Consider the following 27,436-nt stretch of genomic DNA (forward strand, 5'->3'; position numbering starts at 1 on the left):
TAGCTCCTCTCTTTAAGCAACATTCTTAGTAGAATTCTTAGTAGTTCTCTTTTTTCCTTAAACAATATCTTTAAACATTAATAGAGCTCTGGAAAATAAGGGTGGTAAGTTATTTTATTTTCTTTATTACTCACTCTCATTCATGCAAGATGAATAAAGGATTTTGGCTTTCTGTATGGCTTCAGTATCCCGTCTTCTACTGATTGATTTCTCCAAAAGTGCTAGGAAGGTTAAAAAAAGGATTCATTAGTATCCACCCACAGGTGATGCTGAGTTGGAGGTCATTTGATAATCACAGAGCCAGCCTCCAGAAAATTAAATGTAAAGACAGACAACCCTAGAAAAGATAAATCTATAAAAGATATGCAGACAGCAGAAATGATTCCAAGTTGCTGGAGATTCAAATAAAAAATATTTAACATTCTCTTCTCCAGGGTTTTCCTACTTCCAACCAAGACTTGACCTTCTACAGGGGTTAATGTTTTCTGCCACCTATACATACATACACACACACAAACAGAATTCATTTTTTCAAGAACCAAAAATAACTGAATTCTATTCCCTGTTTCTGCACCGAGTAATATTCTCAACAGAGGCAATTTCATCAGGGTCAGTTTCTGGAGATTTCTTCACAGTCCAGCCTCTCGGGGAGGTCACCTGGAAGAAATTTCTCATTAGAAGTTTTATTCAATGTTGCCTATACGTGCTGTGGCCCTGGTAGATGTTGTTTAGACAGGAAATGGAGAAGCAAGGATGGAAACTGCCCCTACCCAAACTGCCTGAAAACTTGTCCATTTACACATTCAAAGACCTGGCCATTTAAAAGGAGGCCATGTATACAAAACGGTTGCCAGCATGGATGCAAGCCCACCTGGAAAATGATTTTCTATTTATAAAGTCACTGATGCTATTGTTTGAAGGTAGAAAATGACAGCTGTCACTATTTCTTTAAATAAGGAAATAGGAAAGCTAAAGACTCAATAAAAACTACCCTGCCCACAAAATAACACCTTGGATGTACTTAAGGATATCAGTTTACCAACAAAAAGCCAAGACAAAGAATTCCAACACAGCACCATGGCATTGCCTACACTGAGCTATGTCAAATTGCAGTTGTCAGGGCATTTGGCATTTATTTCTGAAACAACCTAGCAGCCTCCAAATGATACAACAGATGCTTCTACAGTACTTTGAATAGCTTCAAGATACAACGTACAGAGCTAATCAAATTAATAAATAATAACATATTCCCTACAGCAGAAATCTACTTCTAAACTAGAAGTTCTATATTTCAAAAAAATGCAACCTAGAGCTTCTGTCTAGCTTTCTGTAAACATCTATACATCAAATAAGTCCAGATAACTAGACATATTCAAATAAAATAAATTGAGTTCAACGTGGGCATTTTCAATTATTCACAACTTGTTTCTTTCTTGTGTATTATCGCAGCAATAAAAGTGGGATAACTAGCCCCAAGGATAAAGGAAGGGGATTTCTTTTTTTAATAAACAAAAATCTCTAAAACTATACCTACATATATTTCTATTCAAATCAGATCATGTGCCTTTCCACCACATTGCGTCCACAGTCACTGGATTGCTGGGGAGACATATTTGAAAGTAAATAAACCAAATTTCATTTGGAGATATAATATTATCCTGATGTTATAAACACTCCACAGGCTGCAAACATGAATACCCTGGGGATCAAAAAAGAGCCATGACACAAAAGAACTCAAAATATTCCATATCAACCTGAGTTATGTACCCAGGGCACTCTGTGTATCACGAGAAGGGGAAAAGAGAACACATATATGTTAAGTAGGGCAATGCCAAACCACTAACCGTGCACAAATATCAATAATTCTTATGTGTCAAAATTCTAGTTTCTCTACCATAATTTGGCCTATGAAACAAATTCAGCTGCCACGGGTTCCTTGTCCTACCATTCCCTTTTCCTGCCCTTCTCTTCAAACCCAAGCAGGCAGGAGAATGTTGATATGCAGACAGCGTTGGGACAATCAGCTGGCAGCATGCATTTTATGTAACTCTGTATTTCAATTAGTGGTAAGAAGTATAAAGTCTAGCCTGGAGAGTCATTAATGAGTAGAAAACAAAGCCTAACAAAGGCAATTATTCGGGTTATTAAAATGTCCTTAAAGAACTGAGGACTCACGGGTCACCCATATGAGGGTATTCCTGTCATGGTCTGCATTGTTTCCTGGAAGATTTCTTAGCCTCCTGTCACCTCCACCTAGCTATTTCCAACAATGGTACAATAGAAAAGGAAAACTCCAGCTCATAGTGACCTCGAGTGCAACAACCTCTAGACTTGAAAATCACTTTCAAAGTGCCTATGATGATTAAAATTTGATGTGTGTGTGTCACACACGCACATGTGTGCATGTATACAGGATATTTTTTTCTTCTCACTACACTCAGTCAAATAAAATTGGTTTTGTCCCCCAAAAGGCAAAATAACAGACACAGTCAAAGGGGTCGGTTTTCAATCACAAATACGCGGGTTCCAGTTACAGCTTGCTGCTTCTTTTAGCTGGAACTTGAGCAAGTTACTTAATCTCGCCAAGCCTCAGTTTCTTCATCTGTAAATCTGGACAAATAATAGTGCCTATCTCCTGGAGCTGCGGTGACAATCAAACACCATAATGCACAGAAAGTCCCTTCTCAATGCCACAGCACATGGTAAGTGATCAATCAACAGTGGCTTTAACAGGCTTCCAGGCTGAGTTAGCTATACACAGAATTGTAAAGTAATCAAGCTCGTTTCTAGTGCTTCCTCCATAAATGTTTTTTCCTCCTCTCTTCTCAGGATATCAGTAGCCAAAGGCCTTCTGCTAACCCAAGACACTGGCACTCCTTGCATACGACTCTTATACAAACTAGATCTGCCCTACCAACCAAAGCATTTCCTCTGCTTCCACAGTAGAGGCAATAGAGAGGATGTCTGAAAATATGCTGCCTGCATTCCTCATCCTCGACAGCAAGGCCTTTTCTTTCTGTAAACTTTTTCAGTGAAATTATAAGATACCTACAGAAATGTGCCCCAATCATAATTTGAAGGATCTTCATGGAGTAAACACCCACATAACCAACATTCTGACTAGAACCCCAGGAGCCCCTTGTACTCCCCTCCAGTCACTATCTCCAATGAAGACAGTCAACATCTTCTTTTATGAAGTGCTTACTCAACTCTATTTCTCACACTTCTATTGGTAATCTCTAAACCAGTTCCTTATTGATTTATAGAAGTTCTTTATATATTCTAAACACACAAGTCCTTCTTCCATTCCATAGACTTCATTTTCCTAATGGTATCATGTAACGAGTGGAAATATTAATGCAGTCCAATGTGATCAGTGATCATTTTTTTCCACCTTGGTAAGCATGTTTTGTGTCTTATTTAAGAAATCTTTGCCTACCCTGAGGTCATGAAGGCAGTGTCCAATGATTTCCTCTAGAATCTTTACTGGTTCACATTTAGATCTACAGTCCATATGGAAATTGGTTTTGCCCATACCTTTGTAATACAGGCTTGGCCTCACAGGGGATGAATCATGAGATAATTTTCATAGAGAAGTTACTTTTGATCATTGGGTCTCAAATATTATCACAACATAAAATTGGCATTAACAATATCTATTCTCCACTAGATCAAGTGCTCTCTGGGGCAGGAACCTGGGTCACATTCATCTTTGAACACCGGAGGTTAGCAATTGGCATGGCTGGTGTTCAATGTCTGCCGAGTCGAATTCCTCTCAAGGAAAGTCTGAGAGAGTTTTTTGTGCAAATGAAATGTGAGAAACTGGACTTCTCTTATTATTTCTTTTTATAATCAGCAATGTCCTGATTATACTAACATCCATAATCTCCTTTTCTCACATTCCAGTCCCTATATCACACAATGAGATCCAAGATTTCATCTGTTTTTGGTGAATACTGGTTTTTTAAAAGTATTTATTTATGGCTGTGCTGGGTCTTTGTTGCTGCGCTTGGGCTTTCTCTAGCTGCAGTGAGCGGGGGCTACTCTCTTCTTCTGCCCCACCACAGCCTGTGTAATCGTCCCTGACCAGGGATCTAACCTGTATCCCTTGCATTGACAGGTGGGCAAATACCAGTTTTTAAGGTACCCAAGTCTTTTTTTCACCAATGGTCATGGGTTAACCATGCACTTCCACTTTCCTTCTCTTCTATGAGGGAGGTGGGGGGAGGACACACAGCATCCCATCTCCTTTAAGCACAGAAGCCAGATATGACTCTCAATTCTACTCATTCAGTCCACTTCTGCTCAGACAGGGCATTTACTGAGAGCTCTGGAATAAGACAGCATTCCAAAGGAACAGTGATACTCCTGAGGACTGGGCAGTCCCCTGCTAAGTCGGGAGCTCAGGATAATCAGTTCAGCTCAGGCCAATCATTTGGAGTTTCTGCAATATTTAAGACTTTCCCAAATATGACTGTTTTCAAAAACTCCACATGCACAAAGTTTTAGGCCTGTGAGCAAACACCTACCAAGAACTCTGGTGTTAAGCTGATGCCATTTAAAGAAGATAGCTCTCAGAGCACAGGGATTCTTCACTTGATCTTAGCCAAAAGGCCAAAAAGTAATGAGCACAGAGATTCTTTCAAAATGTGCTCCTCTGTGTTCTTTCTCAGACCCTGTAATCATTCTGTGTGCCAGTTCTAAAGGGGACTCTCTGGCTATTTGCTAAGAGTTCACTGGAGCTGTTTGCCTGATTTGCTTAATAGAAGCAGCAACTGCATTCTAAAACCTTGTCAAACTGAATTCTCAATTTCATGCAGATAAGTATTTCCCTCAGAAATCAGGGGAAGTGTTCTCTTAGTTCTAGTGAGAGAAAGTACATGAAAACTCAAAACTTTAGAAAATTAGATCTACATTTTAAGGGAAAATGTGCCCTTCCACACCTACATAATAAACAGAATATTCTCTAGACACAGCTATTTTTTTAAACCTATCATATGATGGTCTGGTTTCTCCTTTGGTGGTACTTAAAAACCACCTTTGGCTGGTCCATGGTTGAATGTCACCTCTAATCTTACTATTTTTAGTCTCTGTTGATTTTCCAGGCTACAGACTTCAATTTGGTTTCCAGGCTCCTCAGTTTATTTACCGTACTGAAAAATTTCATTTTTCTAACTCACACTTCATGGATATTAAATTCTTATGCAGTTAGACGTGGAGACTCTAAATCAGCTTGCAAAGCCTGTTGTTATTCTCATTAAAAAAATAAAATCCAAGTTAACTAAGTCATGGTCTGTGGATCCCATAACCCTCATGTTTTCACACAAATTGTGTGACACTTGACTTTGCAGTTCCTCAGCCCCATAGCCGGTCAAGCATGGGATTAACTGAGTCTGTTTGACATACTGAAAAGACAATAAGAGCTGATATTTCTCATTCTTCTGGAAAACTCCCACCCAAATATAGGGAGAGAAGCTGTCAGAAGGCTTTCCTCTGTTCATTTTTTATGAGCGTCTCATAAATGATAATTGTTGGTTGGCACTAGCTTAAGAAAAAGGGACAGAGATTATTTTAGGGGCATTAAAAACCTCTAACTCATCAATCTAAATCATGGGTTACCAAATAATATAAAAATATCCCCATTTTAGCATCAAGGACCTCTTTGACCCAGAATGAAATTAATTTTATACAACTGCCAGACACTACAAAAGTCTAACAGAAGGTAACTCTTTTATTATGTTCACTTGTAAGTGAATTTTTAAGGATTTCGCTTATCAGGGTCACACTTCAAAATAATTTAAATTAAATTTTAAAGTCACTCCTTGATGGCATAGCATTACAATGACTCTGCCAGCATGATATTTTAACTCATAAAAATAGCTTTCCTATTTAGATAATTTGTATCTTAGCAGATAACTCAATGTAAGACCTGTGCTGAACTTAAAGAGTCATTAAAATTCATCTTCAGTTTTTTCCTATAGGACAAATATTAATTACACTTTTCCTGCTTATTTCTATCATCTTAACATTACAAGGAAAAGGCCACATATGGTTATATACCCCCCACAGTGGTCCTTCCTGAGCAGTCTAGAGACATTTAAGGACCCTGGTGACAGTGTTCATTTATTAAGCACCTGCTCTGTGCCAGGTGTATTGTCCATGACCTCAATTAATCCCCCACCAACCCTAAACAGCATGTATCATCAACCCTAGCCTACAGGCAAGAAAACTGTAATAACTTGTCCAAGAAAACTCAGCTAGTAAAGTTAGAGCTTGGATTTGGACCCAGGTCCTTGACTTTTGCTCATTCGACCAGCAGGTGCCCAGCAAAATTCTGCAAGTTTCTTTCCTATATAAGAACAAGGCCCCCAGGTGGCTAAACCAGGGGCAGTCCTCATGGACCTTCTTGACAGAGCTCTTCATCACATTAATAACTGAAAGAGATGCCTTCCCAGGTTATACTGAGACTGGTTTTTGCAGCAGTGGAGTGTGTCCATACTGAGCCACCTACCCACTTTGCCCTGTAACCCTATTTGAGACCAGGGACACATGCTCCTGAGGCTCCTAGTCAGAGGTAGGAGGCCTGGTGAGGTTTGATTAAAACAAAATTAGCTGGTCCCTAAAGCTTAACTTCACATTATGTCCTAGTCCAAACCAGTGGTTTTCAAACTTGTGCATGGGTCAGTATCATAAGGGCTTCTTTTTGTTTTTATTGGAGTATAGTTGATTTACAATATTATGTTAGTTTATGGTCTATAGCAAAGTGATACAGATATATATATTCTCTTTCATATTATTTTTCATTATGTTTTATTATAGTATATTGAATATAGTTCCTTGTGTTATACAGTTGCACCTAGTTGTTAATCTATTTTATATATAGTAGTTTGTATCTGCTAATCCTAACCTCCTAATTTATCCCTCCCCCACCTCTGATTTATGTCAGAGCATCATTGGCCTATTTTCTTTTCTAGGAGTTCCATGGTGTCATGTCTTATATTTCAGTTTTTAAACCATTTTGAATTTGTTTTTGTGTATGGTGAGAGGTTGCGTTCTTACTTTATTCGTATACACATGTCTGTCCAGCTTTCCCAACACCACTTGCTAAAGAGACTATCTTTTATCCATTGTACATTCTTGCCTCCTTTGTCAAAGATTGAGTGTAAATGCATAGGTTTATTTCTGGGCTCTCTAGTTTGTCCCATTGATCCACATATCTGTGTTTGTGTCAATACCACACTGTTTTGATTACCATTAGTTTGTAGTATTATTTGAAGTCTGGGAAAGTTATGCCTCCAGCTTTCTTCTTTTCCCTCAGGATTGCTTTGGCAAATCTGGTTTTTTTATGGTTCCATAAATATTTTAAGATTATTTGTTCTAGTTATATGAAAAATGCCATGGGTAATGTGATAGGTAATTTTCACTCATTTCCCATGCTGGTAAGGTTATGCTCAAAATCCTTCGAGCTAGGTTTCGGCAATACTTGAATCTAGAACTTCCAGATGTAGAAGCTGAATTCGGAAAAGGCAGAAGAACCAGATATCAAATTGCCAACACTTGTTGGATCATTGAGGAAGCAAGAGAATTCTAGAAAAACATCTACTTCTGTTTCATTGACTATGTGAAAGCCTTTGACTGTGTGGATCACAACAAACTATGGAAAGTTCTTCAAGAGATGTGAATACCAGACCACCTTACCTACTTTCTGAGAAACCTATACGCAGGTCAAGAAGCAACAGTCAGAATCGGTCATGGAACAACAGACTGGTTCCAAATTGGGAAAGGAGTATATCAAGGCTATATATTGTCACCCTGCTTATTTAACTTATATGCAGAGTACATCATGCAAAATGCTGAGCTGGATGAGTTACAAGCTGGAATCAAGATTGCCAGGAGAAATATCAACAACCTCAAATATACAGATGATACCACTCTAATGGCAGAAAGTAAAGAGGAACTAAAGAGCCTCTTGATGAGGGTGAAAGAGGAGAGTGAAAAACCTAGCTTAAAACTCAACATTCAAAAAGCTAAGATCATGGCATCTGGTCCCATCACTTTATGGCAAATAGAAGGGGAAAAAGTGGAAGCAGTGACAAATTCTATTTTAGGGGGCTCCAAAATCACTGCAGATGGTGACTGCAGCCATGAAATTAAAAGACACTTGCTTCTCAGAAGGAAAACTATGACAAACCTAGTGAAAGTGAAGTGAAGTCATTCAGTCGTGTCCGACTCTTTGTGACCCCACGGACTGTAGCCTACCAGGCTCCTCCCTCCATGGGATTTTCCAGGCAAGAGTACTGGAGTGAGTTGTCATTTCCTTCTCCAGGGGATCTTCCTGACCCAGGGATCAAACCCGGGTCTCCTGCATTCCAGGCAGATGCTTTAACCTCTGAGCCACCAGGGAAAACCTAGACAGCATATTAAAAAGCAAAGATGGACACAAAGGTCTATCTAGTCAAAGCTATGGTTTTTCCAGTAGTCATGTATGGATATGACAGTTGGATCATAAAGAGGGCTGAACACTGAAGAACTGATACTTTCAAACTGTGGTGCTGGAGAAGACTCTTGAGAGTCCCTTGGATAGCAAGGAGATCAAACCAGTTATTCCTAAAGGAAATCAACCCTGAATATTCATTGGAAAGACTGATGCTGAAGCTGAAACTCCAATACTTTGGCCACATGATGTGAACAGCTGACTCAATGGAAAAGACCCTGATGCTGGGAAAGATTGAAAGCAAAAGAAGAATGGGGCAACACAGCAGATGAGATAGTTGGATGGCATCATTAACTCAATGGACATGAACCTGGGCAAACTGTGGGAGATAGTGAGGGACAGGGAGGCCTGGAGTGCTGCTATCCATGGGGTTGCAAAGAGCTGGACAAAACTTAGCAACAGAACAACAATTTGATAGGGATCAACATTAAATGTGTAAATTGCTTTGGGTAGTATGGCCATTTTATTTTTTTTTTTTTTTTTTTTTTTTTTTTTTTTTTTTTTTTTTTAGTATGGCCATTTTAATAATATTATTTCTTTCAATCCAAGAGCATGGGATATATTTCCATTTCTTTGAATATTCTTTAATTTTCTTTATCCATGTTTTATAGTTCTTAGAATAAGTCTTTCACCTCCCTGATCAGGTTTATTCCTATTTTATTTTTTGATGTGATTTTAAAAGGGATTTTTTTAACTTTCACTTTCTGATATTTCATTGTTAATATAAAAAATATAACAGATTTCTGTATGTCAATCTTTTATCCTTCTCCCTTGCTGAATTCATCTATCAGTTTTAGCTGTTTTTGTGTGGAGTCTGTAGAGTTTTCTACATATAACATCATGTCATCTGCATATAATGACAATTTTACCTCTTCCAGTTTGCATGCCTTTTATTCCTTTCTTCTCTGATTGCTGTGGCTAGGACTTCCAATACTGTGTTGCATAGAAGTGGTGAGAGTGAGCATCCTTCTCTTGTTCCAGATTTTAGCAAGAAGGCTTTCAGCTTTTCACCATTCAGTAGTATACTGGCTGTGGGTCTGTCAAAGTGAAGTGAAAGTGAAGTCGCTCAGTCGTGTCCGACTCTTTGCGACCCCATGGACTGTAGCCTACCATGCTCCTCCGTCCATGGGATTTTCCAGGCAAGAGTACTGGAATGGGTTGCCACTGCCTTCTCCAGAGGGGCTTGTTAATACAGAGTGTTGGGTCCTTTTGCTAGAGTGTCTGATTCAATAGGTCTGGGGTGGGGCCCAGGAATTTTCATTTCAAATAAATTCCTAGGTAATGCTGATGCTGAGGCAGAGGAACATACTTTGAGAACCACTACTTTCAACCAATAGCACTCACTATCCCTCCTCTCCATCTCTAACTTTACTAAAGTGGAGCTGACAGTTATTAGTAGTCCTTCTGGATGCCTGTGACCCCAGGACGTCACCAGTCCAGATTCCCTCCTCCCCCATTCCCTACCTCAGCCAAAGTCAGATCAGGACCTTTATCCTTCCTTTGCCGATTTCCTTACTCTGCAGCTCCATTTTAATTCCACGTGAACATTCTGCAAGGAGAGCTTTACTTTTTTTGTCCTGGAAACACTCTCCTTGCATTGGTCTATTTAGGTCTAAGTTAGTCCTCAGTTCTACAATATCCAGCTATGAAAAGTCCCTTTCTTAAAGATGAAATGCAATGTGGGTTTGAGGTGAGAGTCAATTCACGGGTTTAAGAGGGAAAAAAAAAAAGCAGCACTATGCCAGTTAAGCCTTCCAAAATGAAAAAGACAACACAGGACAGCTATTTTCAACTCCTGCTTACACCACACCCTACGGAGGGGAAGAGTGGGGTAAACACTGCGTCTCTGAGATCCTAAACAATCTGAGCTCCAGACTTCCCGAGTCCTCTCACATCTATGACAGCAGCATCAAAACACTGTAAACATAGGTTTCAAAAGCCACTTCCCAACTAACCCCTGTTTTCACTCCCACCTTCTATGAGGAGCTGAGAGCAGCGGAGGTCCTATTCTTGGCTATTCAAACCATAGTGTGTGGTCGAGGGAGCTGTCCCTCTAAAATTGGGTTTCTGACAGTGAAGGATCCGGAGCCGGGCTTTCTTTCCTTTCTCTACCCAGAATCCTCTCCTGTAAAACAAAGGAAGCAATAGCATCCTGGGCACAAGCAGAGGACTCAAAAGGGCTGGTTGGACCAGAGTTAACTTCCACACCCACTGGCTGTGGCTACAGCTCCCCTAGCTGATTCTTCCAGGTGCCTGGAAATGTTTCCCAAAGAAGGGGTGGGGAGATACAGAGAGAAGACAATGACCCTTCATGCTGAAGGTAGAGAGAAGAAGATACCTAATAATGCTTGAGGTTTTCTGTAACAAGGAAGACAAACTCTGCCTTAATCTGGATCCCAAGCTAGAAAACAAAACAGCACTCTGGGGCCTTCTGAACTGATCTCCATACATCAACCCTTTCCTCCGAGCCATGCAGCCAGGATGCTCTGGCAAAACTCATCACGCATCAGCACACCCTGACATGACATTTACAAATGGCTTCCCACTGCCTGAGGATAGAAGCTAAAACCTTTAAATGGCCTACAAGGCCTACATGCTCTGGTCCCTCCTCTCTTCAGTTTTGTCTTATGTCCCCTTTCCCTTCCAACTCTGAGCTCCAATCACACCAAGCTTCTTGAGTTTCCTCAAAGGCACCAGCTAGACAGAGCCTCTGCTCATGCAGCTCTTTCCGCTTGGGTTAAAATTGGAGACATTTGAAATGTTAGACCCGTAATCTGTGGGGGACAAATTATATGGCTGGATTGGTTTGGGCAAGTCACATAATTTTCTTGACCTTCGCTTCCTCGGATGTAGGGCAAAGACAGAAATAAACAATGATGGCAACATCACAGAATTAGAATGAGGAACCATAGAGAAAACAAATGATTTGCTGAAGGAATAAAATTAGTAACAAGAAAAGTTTGGGCCTTGGGGAAGCGAACTGATGAATTCAGAATAGATAGCAGGTAGGAGAAACAGTTCAATTTGGAACTCAGTTGAAAAGGTCACTATGAGAAGGTTCTGGTTAGTGACACAGCCAAACTCATGAGTGTACTAGCACATATGGGAGTGTGTGTATCTCTCTCATAAATCTAAGTTCCCATATTCACCTTAATTGTTGTTGAAAATAAAATTCTCCTCTCATTTTATAAACTAAAAGGCCCAGGCGTGTTTTTAAAAATACCTCTCACTGTGGAAATATCAATACCAATGAGGCTTTCCAAACAAACATATCTTATTTGTGACAAGTTATTATCCAACCAGTCTCTAATTAATTTTCCTGTTATGGGTAGTGCCTTTTTACATGGAATGTTCTCTTGACACTTTAAAGCAAATAGTCTGTCATTACTAATTCATTAAGTACTCACACAGATGCTATTAATCACAATGAACTAATGTGGTATTAATGGGTAGGTTATTAATCTGCAATTACATGCAGATTTCCTAATAAACTCAAGCTGCCCAAGTTTTTCGAGGAGAAAAGCAAAGGAAAACAAAATGAGCAAATCCTTCATAAAACAAAAGGGGAAGAAATACCTCTCCCTGTACCATAAGAGAGGACATACAAAATTCGTTTTTTCATCCTAAGAAATCTTTGTTCTTACTCAATACAATGACACTTGCAATAAAGAGGCTTTCATCAAAATAATAATATAAATGAAGGAAAAATAAAACACCCATGCACCCTGGAGAGGTACTCAATTTCTTTAATGCCATAACGTGTTCTTAGATGTAGCAAAGCCGGACTGCTCAACATGTGGTCCCTGAAACAGCAATGTGGGCATCACCTGAGAACTTGCCAGAAATGCATACTCTCATGGCCCTTCTCAGATTTACTGAAACAGAATCTGCATTTTAACAAGACTCCCACATGATCCACATACACATTCAAGGTTGAGAAGATAGGTATCAAAGTACAGCTTTGTAGCTGCAAACTGGAGAAGAAGGAAGTGGGGGAGTTTTGCTTATACGTCCTTTTTCATTAAAGACTAGGTGTGCTGAGGAGGGAACAGCAGGCAAATCTTGCTGAAATTGTTCAAACGTACATAAACAAGGTGGATATGACAAGCAGCTGGGAAATCTTGATTATTAGAAAAACAATTTACACACCATATTTCATGAAAGCTAAGAAGCACATTTTTTTTAACATTTGAACATCTCTGAAATTGGAATCCATCTTAAAACTGTCAGCCAGACACAGTCACGAAGTAGATGCCATTGCCTGCCTGTATATGACCTTGATCTAGCAGTTCTTATCATCAACACTTCAAATGAGTTGGTTGGTTGCCTGACTAGGAAATTGTCACTTAATGCATCTTCAGAAAGATTTCACTGGAGTTTGGCTATGAAAGTAAAACTTACTGGGTATCCAAAAAGACAGCCTTGGAGGAAAATCCCTGAGATGATTGAGAGCACATTTTAAAGAAATGCTGAATCACTGCTGTTATTGATGGGAAAAGGACAATGTTTTGTGAGAATATAAAAGTACTGATGGTTTGAAATCAAAAAGATCATGAAGAAGTTTTAGGAATAACTTACCCCATCTCTTTTGCTTGCATTTTCCTTTTTAATTAATGTAGAAGATGAATATGTGATAAAAATTAATGTCTAAGCCTAAAAGAACTTTTGATGAACAGAAAATAAAAATCTCCAATCCTAAGAAATCATTGTGTAATAGCTTAGTCTTACTCAGCATACGTGAAATAAAGGTGCATCTTTCAGTTGGCAGTCTTTTTGATTCGATGAAATGTGGCATTATTTTTGTTGATGCTATGAAAGACCCAGCAGTGTTTGTGTCTTCTCTTGCTTAATTTTAAGTCAAATAAATATAACCAACAAAACTGCATGTCACTATAGCATTACCGCTACAGAAGACCCAGTATTTTTCCTCCTGGGAAATAATAAATGTGTCTAGAATATTCCAGCTGTGTTTCAATTTAAATAAAAGAAGGCAAGAGAAAAACTATTCCAAATGACTGCAAAAGCATTTTAAGGGCAAGTGAATCTCTGAGTGAGATGAGACATTTTAATTCCCGAATATTGGGTTTCACATCTAGGTCTCAAGGGCAAAAATACAAGTTTGGCTGACTGGGAAGGCAGGCGTGAGGTCTCTGGCAAGAGCAGCTTCGTGGGCGTCCCGCCACACCGTGGGCTGTGCAGCTGGCAGACCTCAACCAGAGCCACAATTGCCTCCCTTCCTCACCCAGCACTTCCCACGCGGTCCCCACTAGACATGTTTCATTCTGGCAACGACCTGCAGCTTTCAAACTCTAACTTCCCCTTCTCCGCAGCTCACGAATTCCAGACTGACACCAACACCTTTGACCTCAATTAAAATAATCAAACTTTTATGTCTTACTTTACTCACGCTGGTCACATATCCAGACCAGGGTGTAGATCAAGGGGGAAAAGAGAAATCTCTTTTCTTCCATTATTCCAAGACTTGGTCAAAATGCTGAGAAATATAAGTGGAGAGAAATTAATAAATTAGTCAGGGCATTGCCTGACGTTCTTTAGTGTGCACTAGCAAAGCATACTGCCGGAGGGGTTATTTTGAATGGCTCTCATCTCAGAAAATTCACAGAACCTTCTCCAATAGAGAGTAGCTACAGTTCTCCACTCAGTTAGTTTAGAGATCACCCTTGACTAGGTTCTCAAACTTGGCTGCATATTAGAACTACCTGCAGAAGCAGGGTATTAAATAGCTTAAAGAGTGGAAATGCAGGGTGCACACCAGACCAGTTACATCAGAACCTCTGAGGATGGGGACCCAGGCATCTGTGTCTATTAAGCTCCCAAATGACTCCAGTGCACAGCTGGGGTTGAGAAGCATTTGGCTAGAACTGCCCCGTCCAATTCAGAAGGGGGTAGTTGCAAGGTGCTATTGAATGCCTGAAACGTGACCCGTTGACAAGGTGACATGTTGCAAGTTTAAGACATGTCCTGCTTTCAAGGACATAGTAGGCAAGAAAAAAATGTAAAACGTCTCACGCGTTAGTTTTTTATACTGATTCCCTGAAATGACAGTATTTTGGATATGTTGTGTTAGATTAAAAAAATAATTTCATCCAATTCCTTCCTACTTTAATGTAGCTATTAGAAAATGTAAAATTACATGCGTTGCATCTATGACTCAGGTTACATTTCTTTTTGACATCACTATTCTGGAAGATGCCTTATAGGTCACTAGCTGTGCAAATATGAGAGACTTACATAACCACTCTAAGTTTCAACTTCCACAACTGTAAAATGGGATAATACCACCTCCCTGGTTTTCAGGGGTTTTACCATGTGCTAAGGGTCAACCATCTGAATTCTAATCCTTCTTCCATCGCCTCTTAGCTGTGTGATCTTGGACTGGTGATTGACTTTATGGCTTGGCTACTTCTATTTCCTCATGCCCAAAAAGCAGATAAACCTCCCATCTTACAGGCTTGTGAGGAGTTCAGTTTAGAGACTTCAAAAAAGGTAGCAAGAGTATTATTAAATAAGGTCACCTCTATAAAGTGCCTAGACTGTCAGGCTTTTCTCTGTGTGATGTATTCTTATGAATTTGGGAGGTGAGGGGATCTGTTAAAGGCTCACTTCACAGAGATGAGTCAAAATACCCACATTAGTAGTAAAACAGGGGAGAAATGGGGATTTTTCCACATTGTAAAGATGCTCAGTTCAGCCACACCTTCAAGCTGCAGTTGAAAACTTCTCAGAATTGAGGATGAGAGCTCAGCTGAAATCATCTAATTAAAGAGTTAGGAAATGGGAGGATGAAATGTTCAGCTCCACTTGGCCATGCATTTGTGCACAACCAACTTTTTTATTTTTCTAGTGACTGAGTTTTGCCACTGGTCAATTAGGAGTAGAATAAAGGTAAGTGATTGTTCCATTTCTCTAGACATTCAAGACCCAGGAAATCTGAGTCATCTGGTTCTGCTGTGAAATCTGGATGACCCTTAGACATTCCTGCCCAAATCCCGTTTTTCTCAGCTCCATTGTTATTCCTCCTTCTGGCAACCAACAGCAGGAACACGTGGGGACTTGAAGGAGCTTCAGGAATCGTTACCACCAAAGCTCATGTGGGTAGGCTTTGAATAGTTACCACCAAAATTTAGGACTTTTCTTCCCTTTTCAGTCATCTTCTTTCAGGAAGTGGCTTTTCAAAAATACTCAACCCTTCTCAACAACTACAAAGTAAAACACATTACACACACCAACCATGCCAAAAAGGGTGTGGGCAGGGTGGGAAGAATCATTGCAGGTGTATATATGTCTTTCTCAGGATGTGAATATCCTGTGTCATCAGTCATGCCCCAAAACTTATATTTAGTCAAAGGAGCCCAAATTTAGTTAACAATCTTCTAAAGTAAAATATTTTTTATCTTCCTACAACATTCAAGCTAACTAGCAGGAAACTTTTCATTATGTGTTGCAATGTTTATACTACAAACATGCCCCCTCATCTGTTTTTCTACTTCTTTTTTTTCATGTAGAGCATTTCTAGGCTGTCATTTCACATTTCAGAAACCTCAGCTTCCTTGCCCCCAGTCAAAAATCTCAAAATGGATTCTGACATCCTTCAGCTACCCATCTCACTCCTGTCATCTCTCACCAACAGCCCTGCTCATGTCTTCCAACAGAACCAAGTTCACTCCAGCACCTCCAGATTTACAGTCCCGCTCCATCCCCTGCCATTCCAAATTCAAACAAGAGTCCCCATCTTTAAGATCAGATGACAAGCAAGCTCTTTCATAAACCACATAATATGTACTTATGAATGAAGACTCTGTGTATTACTACTTCCAATCATTTGCATTGTTTAGAAATATTTTCAACTATATTATGGCAAAAGCTGTATCATCTCTAATTGGGCATTGACCTTTTAACTCTCTGCTTTCATAATAGGTATTTTGCAATAGACAGTAATTTCATCTATAAATACATTTGTTCTGTGGCATAGGTAAGCCCATAAAAGCTTGCACTTAATCACTTCAAGGCTTGGCATTGGCACAAACTCCAAACACGTATCTCTGGTTTCATCTAATATCCTTATAAACACCTATTAACTGTTGGTAATGTGTTCATCACCCAGGGATTCTAGACAGCAAATTGTTCAAATATTTGGGTATGAATGGACCCATGGGGCCATGTAATAGCCATCTCCACTCAAAACACCTGAATTAGGATGTATTGTAAAGCTAAAGTAAAATAAAACTACACCTTTTTTAGGCATGCCCCAACAATCTTTACATAGGCAGCGGTTCTTAATCTTTTTCATGCCATACACCTCCTGGGCAAACTCTTAAACCCTATGGGCCATTCTCAAAATAATGTCTACAAGAACATAAGAAACATGGGTTTATAATGGAACCCAGTTATTTCAAAACACAGTTAACAAAACAGTTGTTTTACTGTTTAAAATCATGATAGATGCACTATTTCATTAATTCATTAAATAAGATCTCACATCGAGTCTAGCCACCACTATGATTTTGAAGTGGTGAGGCAGGTAGATGCTATTTCAAGATAGCTGTAACATCTGTATTAAGATTTTTAAAAATGATGATACCCATTACCAATGTAAGCAAGTTACAGCTTACAAACTAGAGTTTGTAAACTACAGTCATAATTAAAGAAAATGCTAAAGTTCCATCAGAGATTAGTGCAAATAAAGATGCTATTTTTGTTTTCCTATTCAAGTCCCGGAATTCTATCAACAGCTCTCTTGAGGTGACATGAGTCCAAACTAAAGATCCCCTAGGGATGAGGAAAAGAAAAGAGAGAATGGAAATGGGTATCACTAATAACAACAAAAACAGTGGAATCCAAAGAAGACCGAGAGCAACCTAAGATGACAGTTTTCCTTTCATTAATTCCCCTTTCCTCTTCTCTTTCCCTACAGGAGAGACTTAAAACTCATATACACCATTGAGTATGTTGTCTGACCAATTAAATTATCAAGACTTTTCAGGGTTTGAGGTCATGACCAAGGTCCGGCAATAAAGTTGGGAAAACACAAATATCCTAACCTATTGTTTTCATCCTCATGATGCTTCTTTCCTGATCACCTGACTCTTTTACGCAGGTGGGCAAGCATACATGAGAAAAACAAATAAGTATGTATACAAACAAGATAATTTCAGATAGTTATACAAACCACAGAGGACATCTATAGAGTAACAGGATAGAGGGGAACTGTAGATGGGAGTAGAGAACTATTTTTACTAAAGGTGTTCTTTGATCCTTCTCTATCAGCGAAATAAATTTGAATTTATTCACAGATAGCTCACTTTTCTAATGGCCGATTCAGGACTCTAGAGCAGCATTGTCTGATAGAAATATTATCCGAGCCAAATATATAATTGCTAATTTCTTTGTTGCCATATTTGAATAAGTAAAACAAAAAAGGTGAGATTATGTTTAATAATATATTTTATTTAACCCAATGTATCTAAAAATATTTCAATATGTAACTTATGAAATAAATCATCAATTTATTGGCGAGATATTTTTACATGTTTTCTAAATGAAGTCTCTGAAATTTGGTGTATACTTTACACTTATAGCACATCTCAATTCCAGCTAGCCATATTTCAAGTGCTCAAAAGCCACATGTGGCTAGCAGCTACCATACCGAACAGTGTAGCTCTAGAATCTTTTATTATTACTTTTGGCCATGCTGCATGGCTTGTGGGATCTTAGTTCCCTGAACAGAGAGCAAACCCAGGCCCTGGCAGTGAAAGTGCCAAGTCCTAACCACTGGACAACCAGAAAATTCCCTCTAGAATCTTGATTACAGTATCTACTGAAATATTTTATGATGTGCAGATTTTTAATTTTTACACGGTAGTCTTGGGGTGGCTCATTAACATCTACATCCTCCTATGCCTAACACAATATCTTTTGCTGGATGCAAATGAGGAAGTCTAAATTCTGACTGCTACTGGCAACGATCTAAGCCAAGCAGACTTAGAAAGTATGAGACAACGGATGTCAGAGTAGAAACAAAGAAAGAAATGTGATCCTTAGTTTCAGTTGCTAGATCAACCCTTACCTGAAGTCCACATGATTACTAGATATTTTGGTTACATGAGCCAACAAATTGTCTTTATTGTTTAGGCCAGTCTGAGTTGATGTTTCTGTTACTCGTGATTAAAAACAATTGGTGCCAGGAAAAAAGTAAAAGCTCAGGAAATAGTCCTGTGTTCACAGATTAATTAATACAATCAAAATGCTATCTATTTCAATCTATTTGAAGTGAGCACATTTCCCCCAAATCAAAGAGCATACAACTCAGAATAAATGTTATAAATAGATGTAGTTCTTATTTGCAACATTACTTGCAACATTAACCAACTTATTTGCAACATTAACCACTACAAAAGAAAAGCTACATTAAAGCCACAGGGGAAAAAATAGATCTTAAAAAGCTTGGAACAGGTAGGAGTCAAAAAGACAAGGATATGCACTAGGGGTGGAAATGGATACACAGGAAGAAAATCTAAAATGCTGACTGTCAAAACTACCAGAACACAGGCTCCTACACATGGTGCCCATTCTCAAGGCCTCTTTACTTCCTTAAGCTATTTAGAAAGAGGTCATGCCCTAGAGGTAAATACACATTTTCAGAGTCTTCAGGAAGAAATTAATTTCTGTATTCGAAATAAATGTCTCCTAACAGGAAATTGCTAAACTTTTTAAAATTTCACAACTTCTTTCCCCTTCCTCACACTACACGAACCCACACTCTCACCCCACCCATGTTCAAATGAGGTATTGCAATTATGAAAAATGGAAACCACACCAACAAAAAAATGCAGGTAAAATAACTTCATTTCACATTCTAAGTCTTTGACACAGGCCTAGATCTTTACGCAGCATCTCTCTGTGCACACAGGACTCATAACAGCGTATATATAACTTGGCAAGTTGTTGCTTCCTGGGTAGCCCCATGAAAAAGAGGCAGAATAGTCAGAAAAAACAGGAATCTGCTCTGAGTGGGCACACTTGGTCTATATAGCAGATTCCATGAGACTTATATGAGCTGAGTTTTCACCAGGAATAAAAAGCACACCACAGTGACTGGCTGCTCATTAGCACTTCCCCGTCATGTCCCCATTTTGGTTTTTCTAGTCTGACATCATTTGTTTCAAAGAGCTTAATGACATCAAAGGTCAATTTGGCACATCATGATACTATGTCATGGCATGAAGAAAATGACACAATTAACTATGTCTTCAATGATCTGAACTTTCTAATTATCAAATGACTTTACAGGAGCTGAACTGTAAGTTTTCAGCTTTTTAGTATCTGCAGAAGATGATCTGGCTAGGATCGCTAACAGGAAAAACAAGATTATAGGGGGGTTATTTAATTATGAGAATCCTTTAAATCTCAGCCAGTAGGTATTTACAAATAAATAACCAATCTATGAATCACAGTCATCTTTCTCTGCCTATTAATGCATAGGCCCCACTTCATCTTATTGTTCTGCTAGTGCTGTGTCTGTGCTTGAACATAATAATATACTGCATTTCTTTATAAAATATTGGCCAAGATCACTATTCCATAATAGAGATGAGCTGGCCCTAGCCTAAGTCATCTGTCTTCCATTTGACACAAGTGTTCTAGCTCACTCATTGCTTTATGTTTCATAAGTGCTCATTTGCAAAATTTTCATCTGTTCGTTCATAAGCAATGCATGCTGCGTCAATTTCATAGTCACATGAAAATTTGGGAGGCTTTGTAGGAAGGAAATTTTAAGACATTCAAATGCATAACTATATCCAGACCTTTTAAAAAAACAAAGCCTAATTCTTAGAACAAGAAATAATTTTATTTTCCAAGTAGAAATCTGAGTCTTATATGCCATTTAAAGAAATAAATTCATGAACCCAGGTTGCTGACTTCAATAGAGGGCAATTTTTCATCAGCCAGGTGTGTCAAACCCATTTTATTTCACAAATTGGACAGCCATTTCTGTGTGTTCTCTGTCAGTCATAAGAAAATGGTATTCTTTTGATTGGTCTCATCGGGTTTTATTTTGGGACATTCTTTTCATCAAGGGTGAGGAAAAATATCTAGACAGTATTTAATATTTTTGAAAGCACATGATATTTACAGAGGATAAGACCAGAATAAAACTTAAAGCATTTGATAGACACTACTTCATGAGCCTCAGAACTATTTTTGAGACAAAATGGAAGAGCAAAGGACAAATATTGAGGGCCTGCAATATGCCAGGAACTAGACTGGGTAATTTACATAGGTCATCCCCTTTAGTCCTCACAAATCCTATGAAATGGGTATTCTCATCTCCATTTGAAAGACAAAAAAGCTGAGCTAGGTGAGTTAACTGACCAAAAGTAACACAAAGGAGAAATGAAAGGATTCAAATCCAACTCTGTGGCATTAACACTCAGGATCTGAGAGGCTTATAATGAAGATAAAATCTGGAAACCATCTAAATGGCAACACATGAATTGATGAAACAAATTGCAGTATATCCATACAAAACAGTCATGGCAAATAACGGTATGCTGCTGCTGCTGCTGCTAAGTCGCTTCAGTCGTGTCCGACTCTGTGCGACCCCATGGACAGGAGCCCACCAGGCTCCCGCGTCCCTGGGATTCTCCAGGCAAGAACACTGGAGTGGGTTGCCATTTCCTTCTCCAATGCAGGAAAGTGAAAAGTGAAAGTGAAGTCACTCAGTCGTGTCCGACTCTTAGCGACCCCATGGACTGCAGCTCACCAGGTTCCTCCATCCATGGGATTCTCCAGGCAAGAGTAGTGGAGTGGGGTGCCATTGCCTTCTCCAAATAATGGTATAGAGCTATTTATACTGACCTGAAAAGATGTTAACATGTCATATAAAAATAACATTATAAAAATAGAATATATGATCCTTTTATATATATATATAATTGTATATGTATATTTGCATTTAAAAACTTATCACTGGGTATTAGGATCTGAAGTATGTTTCCTCTCGCTAGTCATTTACAGCTGATCTACAATGAGCTTGTATCACCTGGGTGGTTAGATGGATGAGTAGACTGACTGAGAGATACACAGATGCATAGATAGATATAGAATAAATATATATTAATAGTTAGAATTTAAAGACCAAGTGTTTAATTCTTGGATTGGCTTTTCCTCCCTTCCATCTTTCACTCTTCCCAGTCCCCCACCTGTATTTCCTGGGATCACTTCCCAAAAAAAACAACTTGCATGCTAAATAAATAAAGAATATTTAGTGTTTAAAAAATAAGATTGCCAGCACATCTGGTATCTGAAAAGTTCTATTTATATACTTGAAGAATATCTGGGCTTCCCTGGTGGCTCAGTGGTAAAGAATCTGCCTGCCAATGCAGGAGACGCTGGTTCAATCCCTGATTGGGGAAGATCCCACATGCTACAATGTAACTAAGCCCGGGTACCACAACTATTGACCCTGTGTTCTAGAACCCATGAGCTGCAACTACTGAGCCTGAGTGCCCTGGAGCTAGTGCTCTGCAACAAGAGAAGCCACTGCAGTGAGAAGCCTGCCCACAACTAGAGAACAGCTCCCACTGGCCACAACTAGACAAAAGCCCACACAGCAATGAAGACTCAGCACAGCCAAAAATAAAGTTCTTCCTTTAAAAAATCTAATTATCTGCAACATATTTGCAGAGTTCAGAAAGATATATATCTATAAATCTGTGTATTGGTATCATCTATACATTTACATATTTTATCTATATATATAAAGATATAGACAGAGAATGAGATAATATCCCTACATTTATAGAATGAAAGAATAATATGATAAAGAAAATATAGCAAAACAGTAACAATCAGGAAATCTGGGTAGAGAGTATATAAGGCGTTCCTCATACTATTCTTTCAAGTTTTAGGCCTGAATTACCTCAGAATTTAAAAGTTCAAAGAATACATATTTTATATTTCAAGCACATACATCTGGCATAAGATGATACTAATTTAAAAAGAGAACCTACTCCACAATTTGCTCTCCTTCTTGGCACTTGAAGCAAGAGCCCTATGACTGATTTCTTAATTTATCCTTTACAGTGCATGTCAAACTAGAGATTTACTTGTCTGTGCCCTTCCCAGAGGATAGAAATACATGGGGAGGTTCCCATTTTGTTTCACAAGACCAACACAATCTTGATAATAGAATTTGACAAACCAAGCACACAAAAATCCATGGACCAACATGAATCATAAATACAGACACAAATATAAGAAACAATTCAATTCTAGCAATAGCTTAAAAGAAAACAATAAACCATCCATATGCAGGATTTATTTCAAGATTATAAGGTTAATTCAGCATGAGGAAATCTAGAGAAGTTAAATGAGATACTCCATGTGAATCTCTTGATAAACAGTGAAGAGATTTTTCTTGAGCAACACTTTTTGCGAACTAGGAATAACAGAACACAATAAAAAATACTAGAAACAAAGAAAAAGTACATTGGGGGTAAATGCTAGAGGCATTACAACCCAAGCTAAGAATATTATACCCATTATCATTGCTATAATTCAACATTATTCTGAGGCTCTAGTCAATTATAGTAAAAGGAAAGGAAGAGACAAAAATTGTAATTATTTCTTAATTTCATGATTACCTTTCAAAAAAATCCCCAAAAAGCTATGAGTTAATAAAATAGTTATAATTAGATCCAATATAGTTATAGCAAAGCTTTACAATAGGCATCAGGAGTTGGCAAACTTCTTCCCTGAAGGTCAGAGAGTAAATATTTTAAGCTTTGTCTGTCATATGGGCTTTCCAGGTCATATGGTCTCTTCAGCAACTACTCAGTTCTGATGGTGTGGTGCAAAAGCAGCCATTGATAATGCATAAATGGATGGATGTGGCTGTCTTTCAATAAAACTTTATTTACAACAACAGGCAATGGCATGGATTTGGCCCACGGGCCACAGTTTGCTGACCCCTACTCTATACCACAAAAAAACAGGTGATTGAGAAAAGTTGCCATTTAAAGTAGCAAGAAAATATATGAAGACCTAGAAACAACTTTCTAAAGGACCATTCTGCTATTTGCAACAAAAATGAAACCGTGAATACTCTTTCAACACAGTGATTTCACTTCTGGGAATTTTATCCTAAGGATACATTTAGATAAGGCCATAAAGATGTGCAAACTTGGGTATTTATTATAGTGTTATTTATAATAAGGAAAGATGTCTACTGACATAATCCACATCTATGAGGAATACATCATTTGTTAAAGCAGCTGACAGAGCAGCATGCATAATATCAGCTATTTTTACTTTTTTAAATATATGGCTGTGCATATGACATTATGCATATGTATCCACACGTGGGAGAAAAACCTGGGAAGATATATACCCAGTTGCTTTATTAGCAGGTATTTCTAGGAGTGGATTTAAGTGTGACTTTCTTTTTATTTTTTGCATGTTATTTTTGCTCCTTTTTATTTTCATAACTAAGCTTACAAATAACAGTTTCTCATTTTTAAAAGTAGGAAAAAAACCTTGTGCTGCTCTGAACAACTTACTCTCATTTTTATTAATTTTAGCCCACAAACAGTATCTTCCTCAAACAAAACCCATCGATACTGATTTTAATTTTTACAGTAAGATGTTCCCAGAAATTCTTTAAATTATAACAGCTTCATGCCCTGAAGATGGAAATCTTTGGTCTATAACTAATATGAAACGATCATCTGTCTGGAAATACTTTTTCTTACCCTTCAGTGATGCATCTGTTTATTGGATTGTGTGTACGCACACATCTTTCTGTCTAGGAAGAAAATAAGCCAGAGAAAGGAAATAGGAAACAGGCAAGAATGGTGGGTAAAGGACCAACGCAAGTTAATATCCTACAGGGAAATAAGTCTTAGTAAATTCACTCTTCAAGGTCCTATTTACAGTGCCATAGCACAAGAATATCACCTGTTGGGTTATGGGAAAACTCTGACATTCTTCCAAATTCCCACCTATAACTTATGAAGACTAAGTTTCAGCCTTCTAGTATAAAATACAAGTCCATATGGTTTATATCTAATTGTGAAATTTAAGCACAGTTTTCCTTACAATTTACAATGTGTGTTAGTTGCTTCGCCGTGTCTGACTCTTTATGACCCCAGGGACTGTAGCCCACCAGGCTCCTCCATACATGGGATTCTCCAGGCAAGAATACTGAAGTAGATTGCCATTTCCTTCTCCAGGGGATCTTCCTGACCCAGGGATCGAACCCAGGTCTCCTGCATTGCAGGCAGATTCCTTACCATCTGAGCTACAGAGAAGTCCCTATAACTGACAATAGGTATTTAATTATTCTGCCAATGATTTTGGATGTTATATACATAAATTGATACACACTTAATTTTTATTAAAATTGATTAAATTAATTCTTAAAATCTTGGGGAAAATGATATGGAGGAAAAATAAAAATGACTATTCTCAAAATTTTTCAGGAATTCTTTTAGATGTGCTACTGAATGCTAGCTGTATGGCATAATTCAGTTATAAGAAAGTGAAAAAAATATCATTTTTGCCTTCTGAAAACAATCACCTTACTTGGCCTTGAAAATCTCCCTACTTCCATGCTGAAGTGCTTTTCTCCAACAGCTCAGCATAAAAATTAGATCAATTGTGAGCAGAAGATCCTCTAGCAAAAGACATTTCCAACTTTTGAAGAGTATGTGTGCGTGCAGGCATATGTGAGTATGTGTGTGTGAGCTTGTCATTTTTTGAGAGGCCATGGGAGAAAGGACAGTCTCCCCAGAGCCAACTTAGCATTTAACAGGAACAATATGACAAATACAAGGTCATCCAGAGTTCTCAAAAGTTATGTCAAAAGACAATGAACTGTTAAGTACATGTTGTAAACCATGAAAATCCAGGACACAATGAGCAAGTGATGAAGTTCACTCTGAACATAACAGACAAATGAGTATACTGATATAACATGATTTTCATTAACTATTCCTTTGCTCCCAACCTCAATTAAATGCTATTTATCCTTCAGCAGCAAAATTTACTACTATCAAATGTGTACATGAGCTATGCCAGGGTTGCACTGAGATCTGAGAGACTGGAATTCTATAACTTTACTTCCAATCTTCCTTTTTAAAAAAATCTTAGAAATGAATTTAGTACAGTTAAAAAGTGAGCAGTCATGCTTCAAATCCAAAACTATGTTTTTCTTGTCAAATACTGCTCTCCGTAAAGTGCATCACCAAACCCCAGCAGAAACTTACCCTTCAACTTGAGGTCGACATTACGTCTGAGCCAAGGATAAATCCCATAGCTTGGCATATCTTCAGGAATTGGATTACTGTGTATCCAGCCATCACAAGCAAACCGGAAGAAATTATCACAAGGGTCCACAGACAGATTTACTTTACTTAAGATGGAAGCAGCTATTTAAAAAGAAAATCATAGGATTAATGACAAGCACTGAACATTGTGTACTGGTCTCTTCCAAATTAAACAACGTCATATCAACCAGTTCCCAAGCGTTGGTTTTCACATTTCCCTTCAAATGACTCCCTGAATCAACTTTGTCATATTAAACTACTACACTCAGACTGAGTGGGTAAAAGTTTGCTGGTATTATTGTTATTGGTTTTTGCAGGACCACCCCTAACATCTGTTTCAGCAATACAAATAGAATGTACAGGTAAACTGTCTGAAAGAATGCATGTGACATTTCCTTCCATTCCTTTCATTCTTCTGCAAGGTGAATTTGCCACTCTTTCCACCAGCATCTATTTCCCCTGCCTTGAATCTGGGCTGGCCTTATAACTTGCTTTGACCAGAAGAAAGTGGCAGGGCAACTTTTCATGAGTTTCAAAGCTAGGCCTTAAGAGGCCTTTCATCTTCCACATTAAATCCCTTTGAATGGAGCCCTGAGACTGCCCTCTGAAGAGGAGGAGGTAAGGCCACATGAAGAAAAACCAAGCTACCACCAATGGCCAGGCATGTGACTGAGACTATCATGGACCTTTCAGGCCAGGCAAGCCTCCAGCTAAATGCAGCTATATGAATGAGCCTAAGGCACGGAAACGACTGAGCAACTTCACTTTCACTTTTCACTTTCATGCACTGGAGAAGGAAATGGCAACCCACTCCAGTGTCCTTGCCTGGAGAATCCCAGGGACGGGGGAGCCTGGTGGGCTGCCATCTCTGGGGTCGCACAGAGTCGGACACGACTGAAGTGACTTAGCAGCAGGAAGGCAATCTCCACAGAGGAACCCCACCAAACCCAAGTCATCATAAGAAATATTAAATCACTCATTTCAGGCCTTTAAGGTTTGGGGTGGTTTGCTCCACAACAAAGACTAACTGAAACAGAGGCCCACATGCAATATCTCAATGCTGAAAAGATCTATTTATAATATATTCTTACTTTCATAAAGACCTGGAGGGTCAGGTATGGATTCTTGAATCCCTTGACATTTAGGGAAGCTTTCAGAGAAATGAACCTCTGAAGAGATCCAAAGAGGCCCTGAAAGGAAGCTTGGGGCCATCTTACAGGGGATTCTGGGTTGCAGAAGGAGAGGGCTGCTGCTTTGGCCCCACAGACTCCTTGTCCAGGGAGAGGCGTGGCCAGAGCAGGGCAAAGTGGAACTTTCTAAATGAGGGGCCCAGGGCAGACACCTCTCTTGCCCAAGTCTAGGGGCAGAACTGGCTATCTGTATAAGTTAACAGAAAGACACAGTAGATTGATCTGCCATTTTTTCCTTTCTTAAAGCCACACTCAAGTCCATATGGAAGATAACCAATCGAAAGGTTGTGCATACCTAAATATGTATCCACAAGCTTAAAAAAAAATCTTTCATTACAAAATGAGAAGGTCCCCAAATTCCTAATACTAAACTCCAACTCTCTTTCAACTGTTGGCTACCACTC

General features: G+C 38.8%; 1 protein-coding gene across 1 annotated transcript in view; it reads right to left on the reverse strand.

Annotated features, from left to right (window-relative positions):
- The window catches only part of PHEX (phosphate regulating endopeptidase homolog X-linked), a 204,158-nt gene that overhangs the window by 165,761 nt on the left and 10,961 nt on the right, over positions 1–27,436 (reverse strand). The window contains exons 3-4 of the mRNA XM_040266660.1: positions 25,783–25,944; positions 135–221 (exon numbers count right to left, since the gene is read on the reverse strand). Of these exons, the coding sequence (XP_040122594.1) occupies positions 135–221; positions 25,783–25,944 (249 nt within the window). The remainder of the gene's footprint in view (positions 1–134; positions 222–25,782; positions 25,945–27,436) is intronic.

This window comes from Oryx dammah, unplaced genomic scaffold, assembly GCF_014754425.2.
Source record: "Oryx dammah isolate SB20612 unplaced genomic scaffold, SCBI_Odam_1.1 HiC_scaffold_23, whole genome shotgun sequence".
NCBI lineage: Eukaryota > Metazoa > Chordata > Mammalia > Artiodactyla > Bovidae > Oryx > Oryx dammah.